The sequence below is a fragment of the Centropristis striata genome, chromosome 20 (assembly GCF_030273125.1).
Source record: "Centropristis striata isolate RG_2023a ecotype Rhode Island chromosome 20, C.striata_1.0, whole genome shotgun sequence".
NCBI classification, from domain to species: domain Eukaryota; kingdom Metazoa; phylum Chordata; class Actinopteri; order Perciformes; family Serranidae; genus Centropristis; species Centropristis striata.
This window is the reverse complement of record NC_081536.1, coordinates 26404822-26428905: the sequence shown is the minus strand read 5'-3', so window position 1 is coordinate 26428905 and position 24084 is coordinate 26404822. Positions and strand designations below refer to the sequence as shown.

Sequence of the window (24084 nt, the reverse complement as noted above, 5' to 3'; positions counted from 1 at the left end):
CATCTCACTTTTAACTATTGTGTCTATTTTGCACTTAAGTTCTTAATAAAATATTAAGTAGTCAGTTTCAATCGTCAAGTATTTAACTCAGACCACCGTACATAAAAACAGGCTTTACTGTGATTGTTTCATAAGGACTATTTATCTTTGAATTGCCAGGAGCCATTTATTGTGATATATATCATTATCGAGATATGAAATGATCCATTGTGATTGAGGATTTTGACCATATTGCACTGCCCTACCCAAGCCATGTTGAGGACTGTAAGTGGACTAGCTGATTGAATTTGCTTCTGTGACTTCTGGGATTGAATTCAAATGCTGTGTGTATGTGTGTTTGTCTGCATGTGGGAGTGACTGGGCATGTGTCGGATACTGCCTCCGGGCCCTGCTCATGTTCATATTTCACATTCTAGAGGCACTTTCTGAATTTCCAGGGTAGAGGTACTTCAGTTAGATCTCTGGGGCTGGTTGCACCAACTGGTCTTTGGTAAGGCTGGTCCTAAGTTTCTCTTATGACCCCTTATAATTCAGCCCCCCTTTATAGAGAATTGAACTCTCAGATCATCAGGGACTGGTCTGCTCCCTGTTCCAAGAGTCAAAACTAAACATCGCGAGGCAGCGTTCAAACTCCCAGAAAACTGCAAATCTGCTGCAACTCTCAACTCTTTTTAATCTGAGACTCAAAGTGTTTGCCACTGCCTTTCAGTATAAAAAATAATTTCTCATGTATTTAAAAAAAAATAATTTATCTGCTCAATTTCAATTTTAAAATTTCATATTGAAATGTAATTTTATATATGTCTCTTTCTAATGCATTTAAATCAGACTTCTCTGTTTGCCACTGCCTTTCAGCAAACAATAATTGCTAATACTGCACTGTAACTTCTATTTCTTTGATATTTGATCATTTTTTTCTTAAATATTTTATCTGCTCGTTTTCAATTTTTGAATTTTATATTTGAATGTCATTTTACGTCTCTTTCCAATGCTTTTAATATTTTGTGTAACACACTTTGCATTGCCTTGTTGTTGAAAGGTGCTATACAAATAAACTCTCTTGCCTTGCCTTAGGGATTGTGGGCTGCTTCTGATAAAATTACTTTATTAATATAATAATCACTTTATTAAACATATTAAGGTGTATAAGGGTTTAGAACAGTGATGCATGGCTTTATAAAAATCAATATCCATGCTCATTAAGACCCAAAGGTTATTGCATCAATTTTTGGATTGGTACTATTCAACACATTGTTCAACACATATACTGCTGAGTTATGCAATTTTTTCAATATCACGAATAGATACAATTGGTCAAAACCCCCTCCAGAGTATTAGATCAAAACACCAATTCCTTTGAAACTCCATAGAAAAATCCATGCTGTGATTTGGATTTAAAAGCTTTTTGGAGATTTCTGTATTTTCTGCGATTGGATGAGAAGCACTTCTGTAAATGGCTGAGAAACCCAAATTGTCAATAAAGCTATGGGAGCTTTACATCCTCTGAATGCTCTAGGTCTCTAGTTTGTGGTTGTAAAGTTTCATGAGTTGGTTACTATCCTAGAATCGCAGCATCTCGTTTTATACAGTTGGTTCAAGTTTCAAGAAATGCTCTCATTACAATGAAATGGCTACAATGGGGACTATCACACATGAATACGATTGGACTTGTTGAATCCACGCTTTCCAGTGATATCCAATTTATGGAATTCTAAGACTATTTGGGGACCCCAGTATGCAGAAATATTAAAAAACCTGGAAAAAAAAGAGACCAGGGGTTTAAGACCAGTCTGAGAATTTGTTTTGTGTTGATTGCACCAAACTAACTTAAGCCTATTCTTGACTACGTCTGGTCTTAGTGATGCATGTTCATGTGAATGCCCAAGTCAGCGTGCATTGTTTGGATACAATCCTCCACAGGCTTGGTAATTTGTAGCTATTTTAATTTGCGCCACTGGCGGATCAAAGAAAAAAGGGCCAATTCACTGATTTTGAAATTAGAAATCAATAGAGCTGTACAGCAAGCACTAACATATATCCAACCTAATTTCTAATAAGAAAAAGCAGTTGACTTGGCAAGAGCTAACAGGCAGGCCCAATTTTTTCTTTAACCCATTAAGGCCTAAAACGCCTGGAAAAAATGCCTGGAAAACGTATGGGCAATTTTGAAAGAACCCCCTAAAACCTGAATTTTTTCTGGAAATTCAACAGAAGATTTTTCAGCCTCTGTAGCAGATAGAAATGAAATTCATGAAATTATTCAAGAGCTTAAACCCGTGGCTTTCATGAGAAGTTGAGTTTATTTGTCCAAACCTTCAATAAGGTTTTTTAAAAAATCAACAAACTCAGCAAATGTTACATTTGACTGAATAAAAATCCTATGCATAATACTAATACATGCCCATTAGCAAGATGCAAACATGATATGACCATTGGAAGAAATATACATAGTTCTCATTAGCCTACTGTAATAATATTAATAATCATAATCATAATAAAAATAAATAATACATTTGATCTATATTGCACTTTTCAGGGTACTCAACAACGCATAAAGTAATATAAGACATAAACAGTCATGATTTCTTATATCATTACAATCAATTAGTATTATTATTATTAATAAATTATTAATAATATTATCAATATCTCCAGATGGCCATAAATCTGTCTGTTCTTCGGTGAAAATATGTCGTCTAAAAACATATTCCTCATCCATAAATCCCGGTCGATTGGTTCTGAGGGTTCAAAGTCTGGATCAGAAATAAAATCGCCGGTGCTGTTTTCATCAAGATCACTTCTGTCACTTACTTCTAATCTCCCTCCGCTATAGTCATCTTCCACCATGATTTCAAAGTTCTGGAAAAGTCCAATGTTGTATTGTTACACTCCCACATGTATTCTGATGCATTTCATTGGCCAAGAGACCGAAAATAGGTGAAAAAAACTACAAATACTACGAAAACGACGTATCTGCTTTCCCGGCCTTAATGGGTTAACTCTGTCAGCTCTGCTTTGTGCAGTTATCTGTCCTGACAATGCGACAATCTGAGGTGCATTCTAGGCAACTGACCAACTCTATGCACCAATTTTAGGACTTTATTATTATTATTATTAATTCACTTTGTTTACTCTAATTACAATTTTCCTTTTCGCTTGATTAAATGCACTTTATTTTCCAAGTTATGGATGTATCTCAGCATTTACAAATTTGTTAGGTCAAACAGCATACTTAAGTCATGAAATAATAAATAAAGCATCAAGGCAGTTTTTACAGTTCAAGTTGAAGGAATGGAGTAATGGAGGAAATGCAGTTCGAAGCTGGTTTGAAATAAAGCCTTTTGCGATCACTGCAGCTATGTGATGAGATCCAGGAGTTTGCCTGTGGTTAGCATTTGGTCACAGCAGAAATACTTCTACAGACGTGAGACTGCTCTAAAAACCCTGTTTCAATATGCTTGCTGTCAGATACAGTAGAACTGGTAGAGCTGATGTTGGCACAGGTTACTATGGTTGCACACATAGGAAGTAACGTAGTTATTATAATTAAGTGCATCTGAACATACGATGACCATCGTACTACTGACTATTTACACAAAATGATGTTGAATGATGTCCAGATTGATCATGTAGTGCATAGTATGTGATTTTGGACACAGCACATAAGTGAAATGTATGCATAGACAGTGATGTTGTTAGGTACCTGTTCAGCGTCATTAACACATTCAAATCTGAAAAGGACGCAGTAAACTCACTATCCATGCGTCCCAGGTACATACCTCATGAAGAACGATACATTGTGATCAACAAACTCTGGTTAAAATTCACGACAACAAACTAATCAGTCAACACACATTTAATTTCAACAAATAAGAATACAAACTTCATAGTAGTAAATAAACTTTCCAAAGAAAACATGATAAAAAATACTTTGAACCATAGACATGTATACAAATATATAGGGCTGCAAATAACGATCATTTTCATTATAGATTAATCTGCTCGATTATTTAAACGATTAATCGATTAGTTGTTTGGTCAATAAAATGTTGAAAAATATTCATCAAAATATCAAACCACAAGATGACGTCCTCAAATCTCTTGTTTTGTCCACAAACCAAAGAGATACTCAGTTTATCGTCATAAAGGAACAAAGAAACCAGAAATATTCACTTTGAAGAAGCTGAAATCAGAGAACTTGGACTTATTTTTGTAAAAAAAAAACCTGCTCAAACCAATTATTTGATGATCTAAATAGTTGACGATTAATTTGATAATCGATTATTGTTTAATCGAATACTTGTTGCAGCTCTACAAATTTAATAAGCCCTCTTATTGCTCATTTATTTTGGTACTACAGACACAATTCGGACTTTATGCTTTTCTTTAAGCCTTTTACCTACATACTTTTACTGACAATTTCTCCTCTCCTCTGTTCTTGTCATAGCTAAACCTGGCGGTCATGTTAGGTGTCAGTACTTTCCTGCAGTGGACAAGGTGCTTTTTGTGGACGACTATGCAGTGGGATGCAGGAAGGACTTGAACGGCATCCTGCTCCTGGATACAGCTCTCCAGCCTCCAGTGGCCAAGCCTGAGGATATGGTTCAGCTAGAGCTGCCAGTGACAGAGGTAAGAGAGGACTACATTTTTAGTTTTTCAGAGAGACAGCAGGAAGTACCTTGAATTACTACTCTGGCATAATGAAAGAGGGCAAAGTGTGCCAAGACACATCTGTTTACAAAATAAAAGGTGAATGAAAATGTCAGCCGTGTGGGAGTTTTACACTATCTCGGAATGAATGGTGACAAGAACATTGTATCTGTGTGAAAAAAGTGAAAGACAGCAATATTAATCAGGTTGTTATAATTCTACGTATCCTGAATTTGATTAGACTTAAGATTCCTTTTTCGATTTAAACATTTTTGTTTCAGCACATTGTGAGACCATCAAGTTTTGATTCATTAAAATGGTAAAAAAAATCATTGATTTTATGCCATGACAACCAAGGGTTGGGTATGGTGCAGATTTTAAAAAAAAAATCACAAAAATGTAATTACAGTTGTAAAAATAAGTCCAAACTTGAATTGTGCTGCAGGATCGACATAGCCTTGTTCACTCTATTTCACTGTCTCCACTGCAGCCTCTACTGCCGTGTGTGTGTGTGTGTGTGTGTGTGTGTGTGTGTCTGTGTGTGTCTGTGTGTGTCTGTGTGTGTGTCTGTGTCTGTGTGTCTGTTTCCCAAGGTTATTATAGTTAACTAAAAAACTAATGAAATAACGAAAACTAGAATTGAAAAAACATTTTCGTTAACTGAAATAAAAATAAAAACAAGAGTTCTTAAAAAAAAAAGATACTTTTTGAAACCGTAACTAAAACTAAAACTTTATTGAAAATGTCCTTCGTTTTTGTCTTTGTCAACTTTTTTCAGACGTACACCTTTTTGGTTGATATGAAATGTATTTAATCTATCTGGTTTTATGACTTAATAAACTTATTGGAGCTGAGATGGATAAGACAAAGGAAATAAGGAAACATTTATTGTGACTTTTTTTAATTTGGCACCCAACAAATATCCCATTACAAAAAAACTAAAACTAACACTAAAGCTAATAAAAACTCAACTAAAACTAAGCATTTTCCAAAAAATAAAAACTAATTAAAACTAGCAAACTCACTCTAAAACTAATGAAAAATCTAAAACTATTATAACCTTGGTGTGTCCGTGTTTGTGTGTGTCCGTGTGTGTGGGGGGGACAGGACAGAGACCATAAATGACAACAAACATGGCAGAGAAATTTCAGTATGGTTTTTTTTTTTTCCAATCACTCAGCTAACTTGCTGTGAGAAGATAATTTCTCTCTCAACAAGATATGCTCTCTCTGAATGTAGGTGCTATTTGATAAAACATGAAATGGTACTCACCAGTAGCAGCGTACATCGTTCTGTACCCAACCCTAATGACATGTCATGTCATGTCATTCACATTTTTAAAAAGACTACATTGTGTGAGTGTGTGTGTATGTCTTTGTGTATTTTCAGGCTCAGCAGCTGCTGTCAGCTTGTCAGGAAAAGATTGATGTGTCGAACACAGAGGGCTATGAACTGTTTATCACCCAGCTCAAAGAAGGCCTGAAGAATACCTCACATGAGACAGCAGCCAATCACAAAGTGGCTAAGGTTTGTCATGATTTTGTTTTATTGCTAAACCTATATTAATAGAGTACTGTTTGCGCACAGATTTTTTTATTTTTTTTATTTTATCTTTATTGAGGCCAACAGGTTTCATACAATGTAGGATATTTTTCCTTTTTAAAAACAAAACATAATTTCTCTTAGATTTACAGGTTCCTGATAGCAAAGAAAAGGAAAAGAAAACTAAATCATTGAAAAAATAACCGTCAGGATTTTCCATCTGTATCCATAGTTATATATGAACATCAGTTTTCTTCCCAGGCCCAATTTTTTAAACATTTTTATGTATTAACAGTATGAACAGTTCAAACATAACAGATTTTTTTATTCACTTTATTGAATTTAAGACCCGACCAATATTACATTATATGGGATGTCGTATTAGAAGATAATGAAAGAGGATCCAGTTAAGGAAGGCTAAAAATGCTTCCCCACTGTGGGGTCATTCAGACTAAATTATGATGCAAACTGATATAAACTACGTTTGGCTAAAGAGTTCTTTAGGGTGGATGCAATTACATCCTATTGCCATCCAATGCAATGGACTTCACAAAAAATGTGCAGTGTTGGGTTGTCCTGCTGGCACACCTGGTAGAGCACAAACCACAGAGACTTGGTCCTCACAAGCCAGTGGCATGAGTTCGAATCTGCCTCGAAGCCCTTTCCTGCATGTATTGCAAAAAATGTCTTTAAAAAAAAAGACATTGTATTACATGATATTTCACAAGTTCAATATCACAGTTTGGAGACTAAGACACAGTATTTCAACAATGCACATCACGTCAGACAGTCTTTCTGACTTAAATTTTTTTTTTAAATGTAACGCCAAAACTACCGTGTGGACCCCTGGGGGTCCCCAGACACCACTTTGAGAACCACTACAGTCAGAGGTACTTTGACTGTTGGCGTATGCACTGAAATGAACAAATCACTAGCTTTACATGGTTAATCTTATTAAAAATGCAGTGCTGCCGACAGCGTCATCAGTTCTCAGGTGTCGTTGCGTGCCTGAATGTGTCACGGTGTACACTTAAGAACATGGTTCCTTCTTGCATTCTGTATAATGATAACACTAACTTCTCAACATTGTAGTGAAATTAACTTGTATCGGTTTCTTTTACTTTTTTACTTTTACAAAATTGTAAATTTGATCTATAACTCTCCCTCTGATCTGTTATTTTCGTTTCTTTGACTATCTGTAAACCCATCTCTCTGTGATCTTTTGATTCTTCCAGTGGGCAACAGTGACCTTCCATCTTCCCCACCACGTGCTGAAGCTGGTGGCCAGCGCCATCGTCAATGAGCTGAAAAAGATAAACCAGAACGTAGCTGCCTTGTCTGTGGCCTCATCCATCATGGACAGGCTCTCCTACCTCTTGTCAAGCGCCAGGCCTGAGCTTGGGGTGGGCCCCGGGCGCTCTGTAGATAGGTGAGCAAGCAGGGAAACAAATAATGATTTGTGTTTTGAAGAATCAAACAATTGCACAACATCCTTAGATCCTCTACATTGATTAGCGTGCACAAATTGCTAAGAAGCAATATGTGAACACTTTGTTACTCTGTAACCAACATTATTGCCTCAGATTTCGCCCTTTTTTTCTGTTAAACAGTCATGTGATCTTGGACATTTTTTTCCAGTTTTTAAATAATATTTTCACTTATTGAAGGGAAAACAGTCCAACAGTTGGCCATATGTAAAAAGTTATAAGTAAATATAAGTTCTTAGAGCACTGAAGGGTCTTTACTGAAAATTTTAGGATTATAGGCACAAACTTTAGGGAAACCACTTAGATAAACCTGCAAGGCAAAACCTTATTTAACAACATTATTTATCAATATTTCTTTCTGTTTTTTATATTACTGATAAATGCTTTGAAAATAAATAATTTACAGAAATTAAAAAAGCATTAAAGGAAAAGTCACAAAGTGAAGTACTGCTTTAAATGAAGTTAAACAAATAAGCTAAATGATGAAGTAAGTGAGGTGCCGACCTTCACACTTTGAGTGCGGTCACCCTGTGTGCCATAAAATATAATAATCACAAAAAACATTGGTTAAACAAGTCTTATGAGGGGATTGGGACTGTAAAAGACTACCAGCTGTGGGGGTTGTTTGGTTTTTATGTTCATGTCATCTGTGATCTTATTACCAGGTCTTTATCGATACTCTGACTTATTCTTTGTTATTACTGGAAATGTTTTAAGATTTGAAGTTTTAAAAAATAAAATTTAGTCTGTGTAATCAGAACTACTGCGGGGAATGCATGCAAGTGAGCATGAGGCCACTTGAGAGCCAGTGCATCAACCCCTAAAGGTTCATTTTGACTGATGGCTGCCCATGCTACTTCCAAACCAGTCTCACAATACCTGGCTTTTCCCCTGGACAGAAGATTTGCTCCAAGACACATGCATAAGCCTGATACAAACAACCTCAAAATGACAGAAGCCAGATTTGGTAAAAATAAAACTTTGAGTTTTTAGTTTGGCTTTTAGTTCATGTTGCATCTACTAACATGAAAGGACTGGATTTATAGCCCATACTGGAGCCCGCCACCAGGGGGCAATCAAGATGTTTTTGCCTTACTTGTGGGGAGGTTTCATTTTGCCCATCTTTATATTCAGTCTATGTTCCAGACAATCAGTCAGTGCCAGCATGTGTAGCTGGTTTGTATTACTTATTTTCCTTCAAGAAATTCTGTTATCCTTAAAGAATGTGTTTTGTGTTGATTCAGGTTGTCCTTGTCTTATTGTTATTATTATTCAAATATTTTCATTGCTTTTCACATTATACACTCACAGTAGTACTCAAACTCAAAAGAAAAAAATAGTAATAAGATTCAGTATACACAAAGTAGCTGTACATACATATATACCCACATAGGTGCATAACAGAGTTGCATATACACACACACACACACAAAAAAACAAAAAAGGGAGGGGGGGTAAAAATGGTTGCCACACTTTGTAATATCTATGGGTAGTGCCCCGGGTAGTGTATTTAAGTTGTTCAAGTTTGAGATGGGACATCTTGTCTTTTGTCTTTTGATCAATTTTGTATGAAGATCTGAAACAGTTGTGTGATGAACATCCAAAAATAGAAGAAATCAGGAAGATGGGGAAATACATTTCGCAGCAATATAGTTTTTTCATGCACACACTTGAAGTCATTGAAGAGAACAAATAAGCCATTTGTGGTATTAATGTGACGATTTATTAATTTGTGCACACTTACTTATTATACTTGTATTATTTTTCTCCATGACATCAGCAGTAAGAGGCTAACAGTTTTTTTTTTTTTGCTCTTGGGCCAGGTAACTTACACCATGCCAATAAAAAACTCGTATTGTGTTCCATTTCAACATTTAAATAGCATTTTGTCATGGATTCTGATTCTTGAGGGGTGTATGGATGTATAACCAGTGATACAAGATACAAGATTTTACATGTTCCACTACAAAACTGACATGACGTGATTCAACATTATCATACAGAAACCTGAACATGTTTCTACATGTGTTTTTCTCTGCAGATCTTTGATGTACAGTGAGGCCAACAGGAGGGAGACTTTTACATCGTGGCCACACGCTGGGTACAGGTGGGCTCAGCCTGATCCAATGGCTCAAGCTGGGTTTTACCATCAGGTTGGTTCTGAAGAAATTCAGAGGAGCGCATTAGTCATCTCATACATCTCCGTTTACAGTATTTGCTTGCAATCAAAGGCCTATTGGCCTGCACAGTAGAGCATGTTATGTTTTACGTCACTGTAAGATTATTCAGTTAGAGAAGGAACTCTTGTTGATGACAAGCCAACAACTTAAAACTATTGTCAGCTCTGCACCTTTTCATTGGTGTCTATGCAAGGGAACAATACATGTTAATTCAAGTTTCATGTCAATTTTTTTTTTATTACCACAACCATTATTGTCTTAAAAGAACATTAGATTCAGTGTTATTGTCACTGCAGTACAATTGGAGTAAACAGTAAGAGGGTAATTAATAATATGTTAAAGTGCCCAAGTTACATTTTAAAGTATGCAAGAATAGAATCTAATATTTAATGTCCCACACAAAATACATAAGATCTGGAAGCACATCTACTTTTTCTCCCTCCCTGAAAAATTACAGTTCTGGTTCTGCTTATCAAGTCCAGTTCTGAACCATTCTTGATTACAGTTCAGAGTCAAAAAGGGTAAAAAATAAATACATTTAAAAAAAACCTACAAAATTCATATTCATTCATTAACAATTCAATTCATATATCAAACCTTTAAACATATACAGTTTAAATTGATTGCTGTTATTAAAAATATGATTAAATAATTATTTAACATTCCTTTCTCATTTACTTGACTGTAACTGTAAGAAGGAAACACTAAAATGAATCGGTGTCCAACATCTATCAGGCCATTAAATGCAATCAGCCAGCTGCCGTATCGCCCTTGAATAGTAAAAGGAACTTATTTGATTCAAATACTTTTCCAGACATAGTTTCATGAGCAATGTTTCAGCCAGACCTATATGAATGGTAAAAAGTCTGTTCATAAATTTATTTACCTTTTTAAATGAGTGACGGGGCAGATAAAGTCTCCAGTTTGTTCCAACTGTTAGAGAAAAACCTCTATTCTAATCTTAAATATAACAGACCTAAGAATACCAGTGAACATCGTCTCCTTATGAAAGATGATTTGTGATGTCTCATGATTCAGTCATTCAGGGAACTGTATTAGTCATCTTTGCCACGTGTTTAACACTTTTTGTGCAAACTCAGGATTCTCCAGAATAAAAGTGGACTGTGGGGAATGCAGCTGTGTAACTGGTGTAAGCCCTGTTGTTCCCCCTGTTTTTTTCCACAGCCTGCCTCAACAGGGGATGACAGAGCCATGTGTTTCACCTGCAGTGTGTGTCTGGTCTGTTGGGAACCTACAGATGAACCCTGGTGAGAACAGATAATTAACTGTAAACCGATTTTGGTATTAAAATTCGGACTCTTAAGGATAACAACATTTTGTTGGATGATATATGGTTAAAAAAATAATACAGGTAAACGGTATTATTATCTTTTTAAGACTTAAAATGTAATTCCGCCGACGAAATGATAATATAGTAGCATAATAATGCAAGTACATCCTTTCAAAAAGCTATTTTTATTTTCAAAATAAAAATATAGGAGAGCAGACTAGAGGTCAGAAGCAATGTGACCAGAAATGACGGCAAAGAGCGTCTTAGAGCAGTTTTTTCTGATAACCACTGCTTAGACACAGCACCCAAGTCTGGTCAGAAAAAAATCCCTGCTGTTCTAATGCCATCAAACACATGTAAACACAACAGGTTATATTGTAATATATGTAGCCATGATGTTGATAAGTTGATATTGCAATTATTGTGACAGACCTAAGTATAACATATCAATGACTACAAACATTTCTCTACAACCTCCAGGTCCGAACATGAACGACATTCTCCCAATTGCCCATTTGTAAAGGGTGAGCACACACAGAACGTGCCACTATCAGTGACGCTGGCAACCAGCCCAGCCCAATTTCCTAACAGCCCTGACAGTTCGGACAAGATCGCCTGCTATGGCTTTGGTAGCTGCCCGCAGTTCCTGGCTGCTGCCACCAAGAGGGGCAAGATCTGTATCTGGGATGTCTCCAAAATGATGAAGGTCAGCGCCTCTAATTGTGAATACATCAGACTTCATCTGCTTTGTGTTTCATTTTCAAAGATTTAATGTCGGACATTATAAGTTAGTATTGACTTGTGTTGTCATATCTTTTTTCTTTAAAAAAAAATCGTACTCTGATACAATACCTTGTTGTAAAAAGAGACATAAGAAGGGGTCTATCTGCAGTCTTGCAGACTACATAGCACACCCACTTCACTACATGACACACCCCAAGATAACTTCCTGGATCAACATACTTATTTTTCCAAATCCATGATCTTTTCCTAAACTTAACCAAGTTTGTGTGCCAAAACCTAACCAAACTGCAACGCCCCTGCAGGAAGACTATTTTGTTTAAGCTAAAGCTAAGTTAAAGGTGCTGTACTGTACTGTTAGACTGAAAAAAATCTGTCTGTGCTTGGATTATCTCCACATTGCTCTTACTGTTTTGATTGACATTCCAAGTTTGGTCCAGGAATGGCTGCGCACAGCTCTTGCTGCTTGTGAAGCAAACATGGAGGTGCCTGTAGTGGTGGGCTACAAATGGCAATAGTGCACTAGTGGCAGTGGCTAGCTAGCAGAAGCCCAACTAGATTGTAATACAATCACATGCACTAAGGCTTCTTCCTAAAACAATTTATAGTACTTTATTGTGTTATGAAAGTGCATATTTTTGACCAATCAGCAACCAGGGTAAAATGCCCCAGCAACTTAACTTAGACCCTCGTTCCTGCGGTCAAAATGCATTAGTTCATAAGAAGTTTGGAGTTCCTAGTGAATGTTCCTGCAGTTGAAAGGAGGCATAATATACATGTATGGCTGGACAGAATACCAAAACAAAGCAAAAGAAGCTTGGATTACAACATGCACAGAGGGGGTGGCTTCATTCTCTGCTCAGGATGGGATTACACCACTACGTTTTCTCATACCTCTTTTTTTTTTCATAAACTGAAGGGGTGGTCCGCTTTATGGAATATATCATCTTAAATGAGCTACACCACAAATAAAATGATTTTATTCAACTGGAGCAAATGAGATTAGTAGCAGTAGAGAAGAAAGCAGTGTGCATGAGACGGGGGAGGTGGGGTTATGTGGGCAGTACAGTGGCATGTGTCAACTTATTGTGGGCGAAAAAAGAGAGCAGAAAGGCTAGCTGGTACGCTCAATAATGCAGAAAATTGGAATTGACGACACTTGACCCCAGACTCATTCAAGAGTGTAATTGTGTGCTGAACAGGTGCACTTGAAGTTTGACATCAATCCATACGACCCAGCCCTCCTGAGGCAGCTGATTCTGTGTGGGGGTGAACAGAGCCAGCAGACACTGACCGAGTCTCGGAGACCAACACTGGCCTGGCTCGAAGAGGCTTCCTCCTGCTCTGACCTGCCCAAGCTAGAGGGAGACAGGTGAAACATAAATACACGCACACAACCGCATTCACGTATGCATCTGTCTGTCTGTATATATAAATATATAGATCTTTCTTTTGCTGCTGTATTTGAAAAGCTGGAGCAGGCAGAGGATAATGGATTTAGTGATTGAGAATGGTCCCTACAGGTGAAGGGTGTCTGGCCTAGAGCTCAATCAGCAAATTATTATTATTATTATTTATTTATTTTTATTTATTAATAGATATTATTATGTCATTATTATTTTTCCCATAAATTTGTACAGGGAACAATTTCAGTGAAATGCAACCCTGTCAGTTCCAGTGATGGTCTACTTAGGTGTAGTGGTTAGTACTGTCACCTCACAGCAAGAGGGACGCAGGTTTGAATCCATGGCTCTTCTGTGTGGAGTTTGCATGTTCTCCCTGTGTCAGCTTGGGTCCTCTGGGTCCTCCCACAGTCCAAAGACATGCAGCTTAGGTTAAATTGGTGACTCTAAATTTGGTGTGAATGAGAGCGTGTCAGCCCTGCGACCTTTCCAGACCAGTCCCCCACCTCTCATGTCAGCTGGGAATGGCGACTTGTTCAGATAAGCGGTTAAGGATAATGAATTGTACAGTGATCATCCCCATCAGCCAGTTTGGCACACAGAAAGGAGTACTGGCACACTAGAATGCAGACATGGAGGCACCCACCAGCATGAAAATTTCAGCATGGTGCCCAGCAGAGAAGATCCACATAGAGCCACCTGGCCGGTGTTTAACTTGGGTGGTTAGGATCGTTACTGGTGCTATATTTTTTAACTGTTCCTATTCTGTTGAAACTCACTTACATTCACTTACATCTAGTAGACTGGAATTGTACCCAGATTTGTTTTGTTCTGTCTGTTATTTATTAATTTACAGACTGTAGTATGTTTCTTGTGTTTATGTATTGGAAAACTTCATAAAAACTTTAATAACTTGGAAAAAAAGTACAGGAAAACATCTGTGCTTGTGTGTCAGTGAGTGAGTAACAGTTCTCAGTTTGTGTTTTATCATGTCAGTCATGTTTTTCTAACTACTTCTTCTTTTCCAGTGATGACCAGTTGGAGGATTCAGACAGTGATGAGCATTCCCGATCAGAGTCAGTAGCAGGTATGCAGACTAGACTAACCCTAACCCTTTTCACATTAGGCCTTATTGAAATAGCAATTTCCGTCATGAGTGTCGGGTTCTAAACGGGAAAACCTCAGACATCTTCTCTTACTTTTGTTCCAGGCCAGCAGTCCCAGTGGGAGAGCATGGACGTGAGCCTCGGGGTGACCTCACTGAGTGTGCTCCAGCAGCCAGAGAAGCTCCAGTGGGAGGTGGTGGCCAGTGTGTTGGAGGACACGGTCAAGGACCTGGAGGAATTGGGTGCCAACCCCTCACTAAACCAAGCCAAGGCCCACTGCCAGGCCAAAGCAAAGGACAAGGTCCCTGACCACCACAACATTCCCTACCCCTGTCTGCTGGCCGGAGGCCTGCTCAGCTACCGCTCAGCAACCAGCACCCCCATGGCGGGACCCCCACCCACAGCCCCAGCTACAACACGCAGGACCACAGATGGTCCCCTTAGGACTCAGGGCCCTGAGCCCTTTCTCTCTGGACCTCTACAGGACCAAGGCTCTATGGAGATAGAGACCTGCAACCCCCAGACTATAGTCCAGGAGCAGGGCTTCTCTAACCTAGTAGGTTCCCAACCTCCAAGCCCCTCTTCTCTGTCAGCTGTACGCAGGACTATACCCGTGCTGCTGCTGTACGGTATCAGAGAGGTGGATGACAAGTCCTCAGGGCAGGTGTTTGTTCAAATGAACAACCTAATGAGCAAGGGGCTCCATGAGGAGGGCTTCACTGTACCACAGATTATAGAGATGGAGTTCGACACACATGAGCAGCTTCTACTTCAGGATCCTCCCATAACTTACATTCAGCAATTTGCTGACGCAGCAACTAATCTGGCAGGGTTAGACGGACATGTAGACAAATGGAGCACACTGGCTTCAGTGACTTCCTCCACACCGCCTCGGCCTGGAGCGCTGGTGCAGTGCTTGAGGCTGCCCAAGCAGCTGGAAGAAGAGAATCTTTATGTGGACTCTATCACGCCCTGCTGGGATGGTGTGCACCTTCTGGTTGGGCTGCAGCCATGTGGCGCTGAATCTCTGAGCGCTACAAACCAAGTGGAGGCTCTCAACAATCTCAACCGCCTCCATTCTGCTCTCTGCAGCCAGCGCAAAGGAGACCCCCAATCAGTGGCCAATGGGGTGGAAGGCCACCACTCAGGGGGGTCACCACCTCAAACGCCCCTCATTCTGCCCCCAGGAGACCAGCAGCAGCAGCAGCAGCAGAGGTCTCCAAGTGGTGGAAGTGGAGGCTATCTTGCACTCTACAAGCTCAACTACTCCACACGTATTGTCACCTTAGATGAAGAACCTGTTAAGGTGCAGCAGATTTGGGACCCTTGTGATGCCATCACCTCTCTTATATTGCTTCCTCCAGATGTGCTTGATAGCAGGGAGGATGACAGTGAGGAGGCTCCTGAGGAGGCTCTCCCATGCGGGTCTAAAAATGGGTCATCTGGGTTTGGATTGGGCCCGGCAGGCCCTGCTTGCTCTGGAACTGGGACTGCATGTGGAGCAGCCACAACCAGCAGCAGTACTACTGTTAACAGTCCCTCCACCTCTGCCTTGGGCCACAAAGAGTGCAAGAGGTTAGAGGTGGCAGGCCTGGGCCACCTGGTGGTGACCACCCGGGCTGGGTTCATTATGATACTGGACCTGTCCACATTGGAAGTCCTGGCGAAGGTGGAGCCACCTAAGAAGGAGGGGTCAGCAGAAGAGACGGACCCCTTTGTCTCAGTAACGTATTGCTCTGGGACCGACCGCCTTTGTGCCTGTACCAAAGGTGAGTCTTTCCTTCCTACAACAACACTGTGGACTACAGGGATAGATAGTAGATAGGCTGGCTTTAACTTGCTTTGATGAATGTTTTTTTGTGGCCGTGTGCGTGTTTCCCTTTCCTTCCCTTTCATTCCCTTCGGGGATGAATAAAGTAATCTATCTATCCATCTATCCATCTATCCATCTATCCATCTATCCATCTATCCATCCATCCATCCATCCATCCATCCATCCATCCATCCATCCATCCATCCATCCATCCATCCATCCATCTATCTATCTATCTATCTATCTATCTATCTATCTATCTATCTATCTATCTATCTATCTATCTATCTATCTATCTATCTATCTATCTATCTATCTATCTATCTATCTATCTATCTATCTATCTATCTATCTATCTATCTATCTTTAATTAATTATTTTAGATTAATTTAAGGATAAGGAGTAAATTTTATGTTTTTCTTATTGTGGATAATCCTTTGAAAAAAAAAAAGTAAACCAACAATGTCTTGGTCTTGCTGTTGTTTTTTTCCCCACTGTTTTTATCAGACTTGATGCATGCTCAATTGTGTCTCATAAGTTGATGCAGTAATTTCTGCATTGATACCATTTGTTATACAAATTTGGTGCACTTTTTTATATCGAGAATGAATGGAAATGATGTACTACATTAGGATACCAAGATCTTGAGGAACACCGTAGAGAAATTAATGCACAGATTTGGTATTAAAACTGCTGAGAAATCCCCTATCGTCAGTATACATAGGAAAGACATCCTCTGAATGCCCTAGGTCTAGTTTGTGGTTTTAAATTTTCATGAGGCTGTAATTCTCCTGGAGGTCACAACAGCTGATTTATACAGAGAGGTCGAGATTTAAGAAATGTTCTCACTAAAATTAAATGGCTACTCAGGGACGAACATCATCTCATGAATTATATTGGGTTGATTCAATCCACAGGAGTCTCAGCTCTCCAGCGATACCCAGTTTAAGCAATTCCAAAACTGTATATTATTAAATAATATCAAATATTTAAATACAATAGGTGGAAATAATGCTTTTTTTAATGCGTGACAAAAACCGTATGGGTTTTCTTAAACTGCATGGTATTACCATAAAGTGGGATATCTTGAGGTCAATGGGTGGTCAAGGGACCACTTTGAAAATGCCATGTTAGTTTTACACACACACACACACACACACACACACACAGAGTAATCAGTTATTATTTAATGGGGTTTGTTTACATAACAAAATACATTCCCAGTATTTACTTGAGTTATTACTCAATTATCTTAGATTTAGAGAGAGTATTCAGAGAGTCGTGACAAGTTTTTCCACTGTAAAAAGTAGGGATGGGAATAATTAATCAGTGATCGATTATTGGTCGTTAAGAATTTGTTTGATCACGTGGACTGTTAAATGAAGCTGCAGTATTTATTTGAGCAACTATCTTACTGTATCAAACCTTGCTAGCATGAATTACTGAGTTTAATTTGATCCAAAACTTATTTAAACACAAAACACATTTAAATATGAAGATTACTGTGAAAACTAACCTCATGCCTCTTCTTTATCAAACTGGCCTTGCTTTTACTCATTAAGCATGTACTGCAAAGTGAAATGGTCCTCTGGATTTAAAAGAAAAACATTCTTTCATGTCTCAGTTCAGCCCAGCTGTAGGACATGTTTTCTCAACATATCTTTATGTCATATCAGTTTATATAACTTACTGTATTCATATATTGTCGTGATTCAGGGTCTGCTTGCAGGTGAGTTGATCAACTGTAAAGATAAAGAAGCTGATGTTTGTGTTGATATAATGATATGGTATTGAATTTGTTTCTTCCCTCCTCTTAAGGTGGAGAACTTCATTTCCTTCAAATTGGAGGTGTGTGTGATGATATAGATGATGGCGACATGTTTATTGATGGCCCCCTTTCTAAAGGGGCTGAACTGCTGCTTGAGGGGGCCAAGCCCTCCTCCAACCCCTCTAGCCCTGGGATCACAGGTAGAAATGACACTAGGCACCCTCACTCATTTCTCCACATTGGATTTGGCATTTCAAACCGCATGGCCACCACATTTGATTTAATTTGATTTCCCCCAACTTGTCTTTGTGCAGGAGTGGACCTCCTGGTGGACCAACCGCTAACCACAGAAAGCCTGATGTCCCTCGTGGAGCTGACACGCTTTGAGACACTGACCCCCCGCTTCTCAGCCACAGTGCCACCATGCTGGGTGGAGGTGCAGCAAGAGCAACAGCAGCGACGCCACCCTCAGCACCTTCACCAGCAGCACCACGGCGATGCAGCCCAACATACCCGAACCTGGAAGCTTCAGAGTGATAGGTAGCTTTAACTTTATTGCTATTTTCAGGCAAAAAAGGGCTACAGAACATGTAGGTCTTTCAATGTCCTATGTTATGGGTTACAGGCAAACATACTATAGGGCTGTTTCGACTACCGGGAAATACCCGGAATGAGGCCAGTTGCACTCGCCGAAACGCCCCTAATTTGAATACGAGCAGTCTGGAGCCGGCATTTGTCGGGATTTTTCTGTCCCTGTGGAAGAGCAGGGCCGATTTTCTCCCCTGAAAACAGCCTGGTTACTGATTGGATAGATCGCCAAGCGGGATGTGACATAGTACTCTACAGACAACAACACGCGCCATTTGTAAAAGCCGGCAGAGCAGTGTTCCCGACTTTGTTGCTAAATTTAGCTATTTTTCAGACCCCCTTAGTGACTATTTTTAAAGAAAGTGACTGGAGACAAATCCATCAACTCCTTCTTAGCCGTTAGCAGCAGTTAGCTACAGTTAGCTCTGTAGCAGTATAGTGTGTATGTGCTGCTGCTGCAGGAGGTGTTCAGTTAGCGATCTCTGTTTGTTAACAACAAGCAATGGACACTCTGTGCACAGTTAGCCATTCCGTTAATTCACAATCACTATGTTTATGATCAGTGGAGACAGTGCATAATAATTCATGCTGCTTTCAGCTGCTGACGTTGTGCACAGTTAGCGACGGCGAAAACCATACGTCACCTCCGGAGTCTCTAAATACCTCTGGGGCCTTTTTGTAGTGGATATACGCAGAGTGAGTGGACTTTTGAGACAGTGTGGCCTGAGACTTTCTCGGTGGCCACTCTTCCCCCTAGTCGAAACACGGCTTGTATGTAGTTAGCTTGTTTCAGTATTTATCAAACTGACATCATAGTTTTAAAGGTTTCCATACAGATATTTCATTGATTGCATTACAGCAAATTACAGCTCAACAGTACACTAAAATGTGATTCTGAAAACATTTAAGGTGAGAAAAATGGCAACACAACAATAGAATCTTTATTCATATGTAAAATTCCCTTTGCATGTTAGTATTGGTACAGGTAGAATTTAAAACTTAGATAAATATTTGGATGGCTGATAGGAAGCCATGAAAGGGATCCTTCAGTGGAATGTCTAACCATTTGGTCTCCTGTACTGCCTTTGTAGCTCCAGCTGGGACGAACATGTGTTTGAGCTGGTGCTGCCCAAGGCCTGCATGGTGGGTCATGTGGACTTCAAGTTTGTCTTGAATGCCAACATCGTCAACATTCCTCAGATCCAGGTCACTTTACTGAAGAACAAAGCACCTGGGCTGGGCAAAGCCAGTGGTGAGGACACTGTTTTAGTATATTCTTTTTTTAAATAAAGCTTTTAAGTACTGTACACTGTAGACATACATACAGGTTGGGGGATATTGCATTGCAGTGTATTGACAGGGGTACCATATTTTTTCAACTTTGGTGTTATATTGTTATATATTTGATATTTGTGATATTTATTTTTTGTTTTTCCAGTATCAGGTTAAATTAATTGGCGTGTTTTCAATTCAGAGCTCATATCTATGTCTAAAACTTGCCTCTCATGTCTTTGACAGAGACGGCAGTAGACAGACAGATCTCCTTCCCCCTCTCCAATGTCCTCAATGCTAACGGGGAAAGGAACGGCCAGCCTCTGTTGCATGACTTCACAGAGGACATCCAGTTCATGGACATAGAAGAGACATCAGGTAAAGAACGTAACCAGTTTAGTTTTAAGTTTAGTTTTGCTGTATTTCAGGTTTATATATCTTATTTATCTGAAAGACACAATCTCACACGTTGTTTTTTATTTATCCATCAGTGCATTAATGCTTCCAAAATTAAATGTTCCTTTACCATTGTTTAAACCCTTAGTGTTCCAACTGACTGTCCTTCTTATCTTTCAAGGGCTGTTGCACTAGACATTGTTAAAACTATAACACCATAGGATAATTACAGCCTCATGAAACCTTACAACCACACACAAGAGACCACAAGAGGACATTCAGAGGATGTATGGCTACCCTAGGTGTATTGACAATGAAGGACTTGGCAGAAATAAGTGAGAGAATGCTTGCCATCTAATCACTGAAAAAAGCGATTCTTGGAGTTTTTGATAACAAAAAAAAAATCACAGCAGGGATTCTTCCATGGTGTCCCATAAGTAACCATGATCGTAATAGAGATTGTATCTCTGGGATGCTGGCTTGATAGCTCCTTTAAGAACAGGGACTCAATCCACAAATACTTTGATGAAGTCTTGGCTGAATACATTTGGGTGCATGTTTGGGTGTGTTTTTGGTCTAAAATAAACAGAAGAAGAAACAAGACAGTATTAGTCTACAGTAACATATAGTGTCACACACATTATTTACAACAGTATTGGTCCTGAATAATCAAATTATACAATACATTAGTGAAATAAAGTCCCAGCATCTAGTTTTATACAAACAGAAATTCAGGGCATCAATGTAATGTATGTAATGTCATCACAAACTGAATTGTTGATCAGAATGAACGATTCTGTGATAAACTGAGCCCTCTGGTGGATGAATAGTGCCACTGCAGCACTGACAACAGCCAAACAGCGAAACTCCGTGACCAACACTGGCTGGCTACTCCATGTCCGAGTGGAAAGCATGTTAACAGCAACACAGTTACACAGCAGAATAACAACAAAGATTCTATACCACGGTATATCCTCACATTTAGCTCTCAAAGTGCCCAAGATTAATGCATTTTACTTAAAAATGTACAAAATTTTCTCCCAGGGGGGCATGCCTGTCGGAAAATATGTCCTCCCCCCAAGGCTGTAAACCTAAGGGAAACACTGAGACCATATTTCTTGGGTAGGTTTAGGTTATTTTAAATAAATCTGTGTGCACCAGAGTGACAAGTCTATTAGTTGCATACTTCAACAAGGGGTGAGAGGTGGGGTTCATCCTGGACAGGTCTCCAGACTATCACAGGGCTGACGGATAGACAACCATTCACAATTTCATTCACACGTACGAGCAATTTAGAGTCACCAATTATACCTAAACTGCATGTCTTTGTGGGAGCAGGCGGGAGGACTTGGAGAGAACCCACGCTGGCATGGGGAGAACATGCAAACTCTACACAGAAGAGCCCAGTAGCATTTCAGTAGACAGAAACCCCAGAATGAAGTGACTAGCACAATACCTTTAAACTTTAACTGTATCTATTGCCATCTTGTGGCACATATACGATATTACAACATACCGTTTTGCTTGTATTAACATTAACACACACACTACCACATTGACAGACGTAGAATAACATAAATTAGTAATCAACAACAAGTGTTCAAAATATTATAAATGGTTGAACTTATAAAATGGAAGTGCATCAAGCTTCCAGCCTGTATTTGGGACCAACTTTAATCTGTTGGTGGCCACCACATCATGGGTTTTATTCAATTTAATTTAATGTATTACTATAATTTTGGCATTAAATGAACAGAAAAACACAATCAAACCATTCATTGCAATTATCTGTTTAAAAAACATCATGTATATTTCATGATTATGAAGCCGACTAAAGCTAATCTTTTAGGGCAGAAGGTTGTTATTCAACATTCTAAAACTGTTGGACATCTGTATTATTAGCACTGAATATAGTGGTCTATGTGTGTGTTGCAGGCTCCATGCTGTGCCCATTCCTAGAGGACCACAAGGAGGACATCCTGTGTGGTCCAGTGTGGCTAGCCAGTGGGCTGGACCTCTCTGGCCATGCAGGCATGCTTAGCCTCACCAGCCCCAAATTAGTGAAAGGTAACAACTGTCACATCTACCTGCTTTTATGAACTCACCCACTGATTTTTTCTGTGGTGCAATTCATCAGTCTAGATTGTTTTGCTGTGAGCTGCAGAGTGTTGGAGATATTGGCCAGACAGATGTCTTATCCTCTTATCTTGAATATAAAGGGACTACATGGCACTTCACCTCTATATCTCCAACACTTGGAAAATGATGCCAAATTACACAAAAACAATCTAGATAGATGATCATCTTTATTTTTTCATGAAAGTGTGTCAGTGTTTCTCAGTTGTCCTGTTGCTCCCTCCATTGCAGGCATGGCAGGAGGCAAGTACCGCTCCTTCCTTGTTCACATCAAATCAGTGAGTGACAGGGGCATGGAGGAGAGCCCACGGCCTGTGGTGAGAATGCCCAGTGCCAAGCCCCAGGGCACCAAAGCCCACTCATTGTCAACCCTCCTGCAACGCGCTCAGGCCTCCAAGGTACACATTCACAGCCTGTAGTTTTTTTTTGAAGATGGGTTTATATTTTTTCACATTTGTTTTTGAAAGAACTGTCATATAAACAGTGAAACAGTTTTTCATTACTATAATCAGTCCTCCAAATCTGTGTTTTATGATTCTGGGCTATATAAATAAAATTGACTTGACTTGACTCCTGTTCATATTGGCAATTAAAAGATTTACTCCTAGTTCTCGGGGACAACATTGTAACACAGTTGTATTTCAGTCCAAAAATCTATTTTGAAGCTTATCTTAGCTTGGTGTGATAGTTTAAGTTAATCAAATCAACTATTTACTTACAGTTCTTTTAGAGTAGTCGGTCTTATGCTTCCCCAGGCAGTGTTTCCTTGCTGCACTAGAGTGAAGGAAATGACAGTACCTTTTGAAGATTCTCACTTGATTTATTTGAGTTATTTGGACTGCTGGAGCGCCACATTTACTTCGGATGGACTTAACCCCCAATTTAGTTTTATCACATAGTATTTTTGCATTGAACAAGGACTTTTGCTTTTGTCCAGCATATTTGTATTGAAATCATGTTATGAAGTGATCTCCTCAGGGGAAGTATGAACAGGAAAAATAATTAGAGCAAGCAAAGTTTCAGTGCCCATATGCACCTTACTATGTTTAAGATCTGACTTGTGAACCTATTCTTTAAGTGGTTTTCCACTGCAATCAGATCCATTTCCAACTGTAAAAAATATCCAGTCATTATTAAGGGTGCAACGATTGCAATTTTCTGGCCGATCACCGATCACCGATTTTTAAAAAGCCTGACCTGCCGATTCCGATTTTGGCCGTTACCGTTTTTTTTTTAATAACTTACTGCTGAACCTTCAATGTTTGAATCTTATCTTATTGAAAAACAATCACACAGCAGTATTTTTCTTTAACATATAAAGGAAATCAGCCTGATGTAGTTAATGAAACATTGAACTTAAAATAAATAGCAACAATTTACAGGACAAACTAACAGAAGAACTGTAACCATAAATAAAGTGTCCTGAGTTTTTGGTTTTGTTATAGTACAACATACATACAACTAGGGATGGGCATCGATTTTCGAATAGTCATTAAATAAAAAAAATCGAATAGTTCATCATATCTGGAAGGAAAAAAAGTTGTATTACTGTTGCCTTCCACACGGGGGCAGTGTAGCATTTGATGATACAGTGTGATGGGCTAGATGCCAAACTGTAGAAGAAGAAGAAGAAAAAAACCAAGAGGGTTTTCCACGGCGGGACAAGTTAGCTCTCAAAGAGGTTTAGAGACTCTGGCCGATAGCCGATCCC

The 24084-nt window shown here is 39.2% G+C and overlaps 1 protein-coding gene across 2 annotated transcripts in view; it reads left to right on the top strand.

The window, feature by feature from the left end:
- Positions 1–24084, top strand: part of birc6 (baculoviral IAP repeat containing 6) — a 100316-nt gene that overhangs the window by 7107 nt on the left and 69125 nt on the right. For both annotated transcript variants that reach the window (XM_059359204.1, XM_059359205.1), the window contains exons 2-16: positions 4448–4629; positions 6040–6177; positions 7428–7621; positions 9721–9832; positions 11045–11127; positions 11631–11856; positions 13094–13263; positions 14323–14381; positions 14505–16169; positions 18032–18181; positions 18296–18521; positions 19661–19821; positions 20088–20219; positions 22173–22304; positions 22605–22771. In XM_059359204.1, coding sequence (XP_059215187.1) covers positions 4448–4629; positions 6040–6177; positions 7428–7621; positions 9721–9832; positions 11045–11127; positions 11631–11856; positions 13094–13263; positions 14323–14381; positions 14505–16169; positions 18032–18181; positions 18296–18521; positions 19661–19821; positions 20088–20219; positions 22173–22304; positions 22605–22771 — 3797 coding nt within the window. The remainder of the gene's footprint in view (positions 1–4447; positions 4630–6039; positions 6178–7427; positions 7622–9720; positions 9833–11044; positions 11128–11630; positions 11857–13093; positions 13264–14322; positions 14382–14504; positions 16170–18031; positions 18182–18295; positions 18522–19660; positions 19822–20087; positions 20220–22172; positions 22305–22604; positions 22772–24084) is intronic.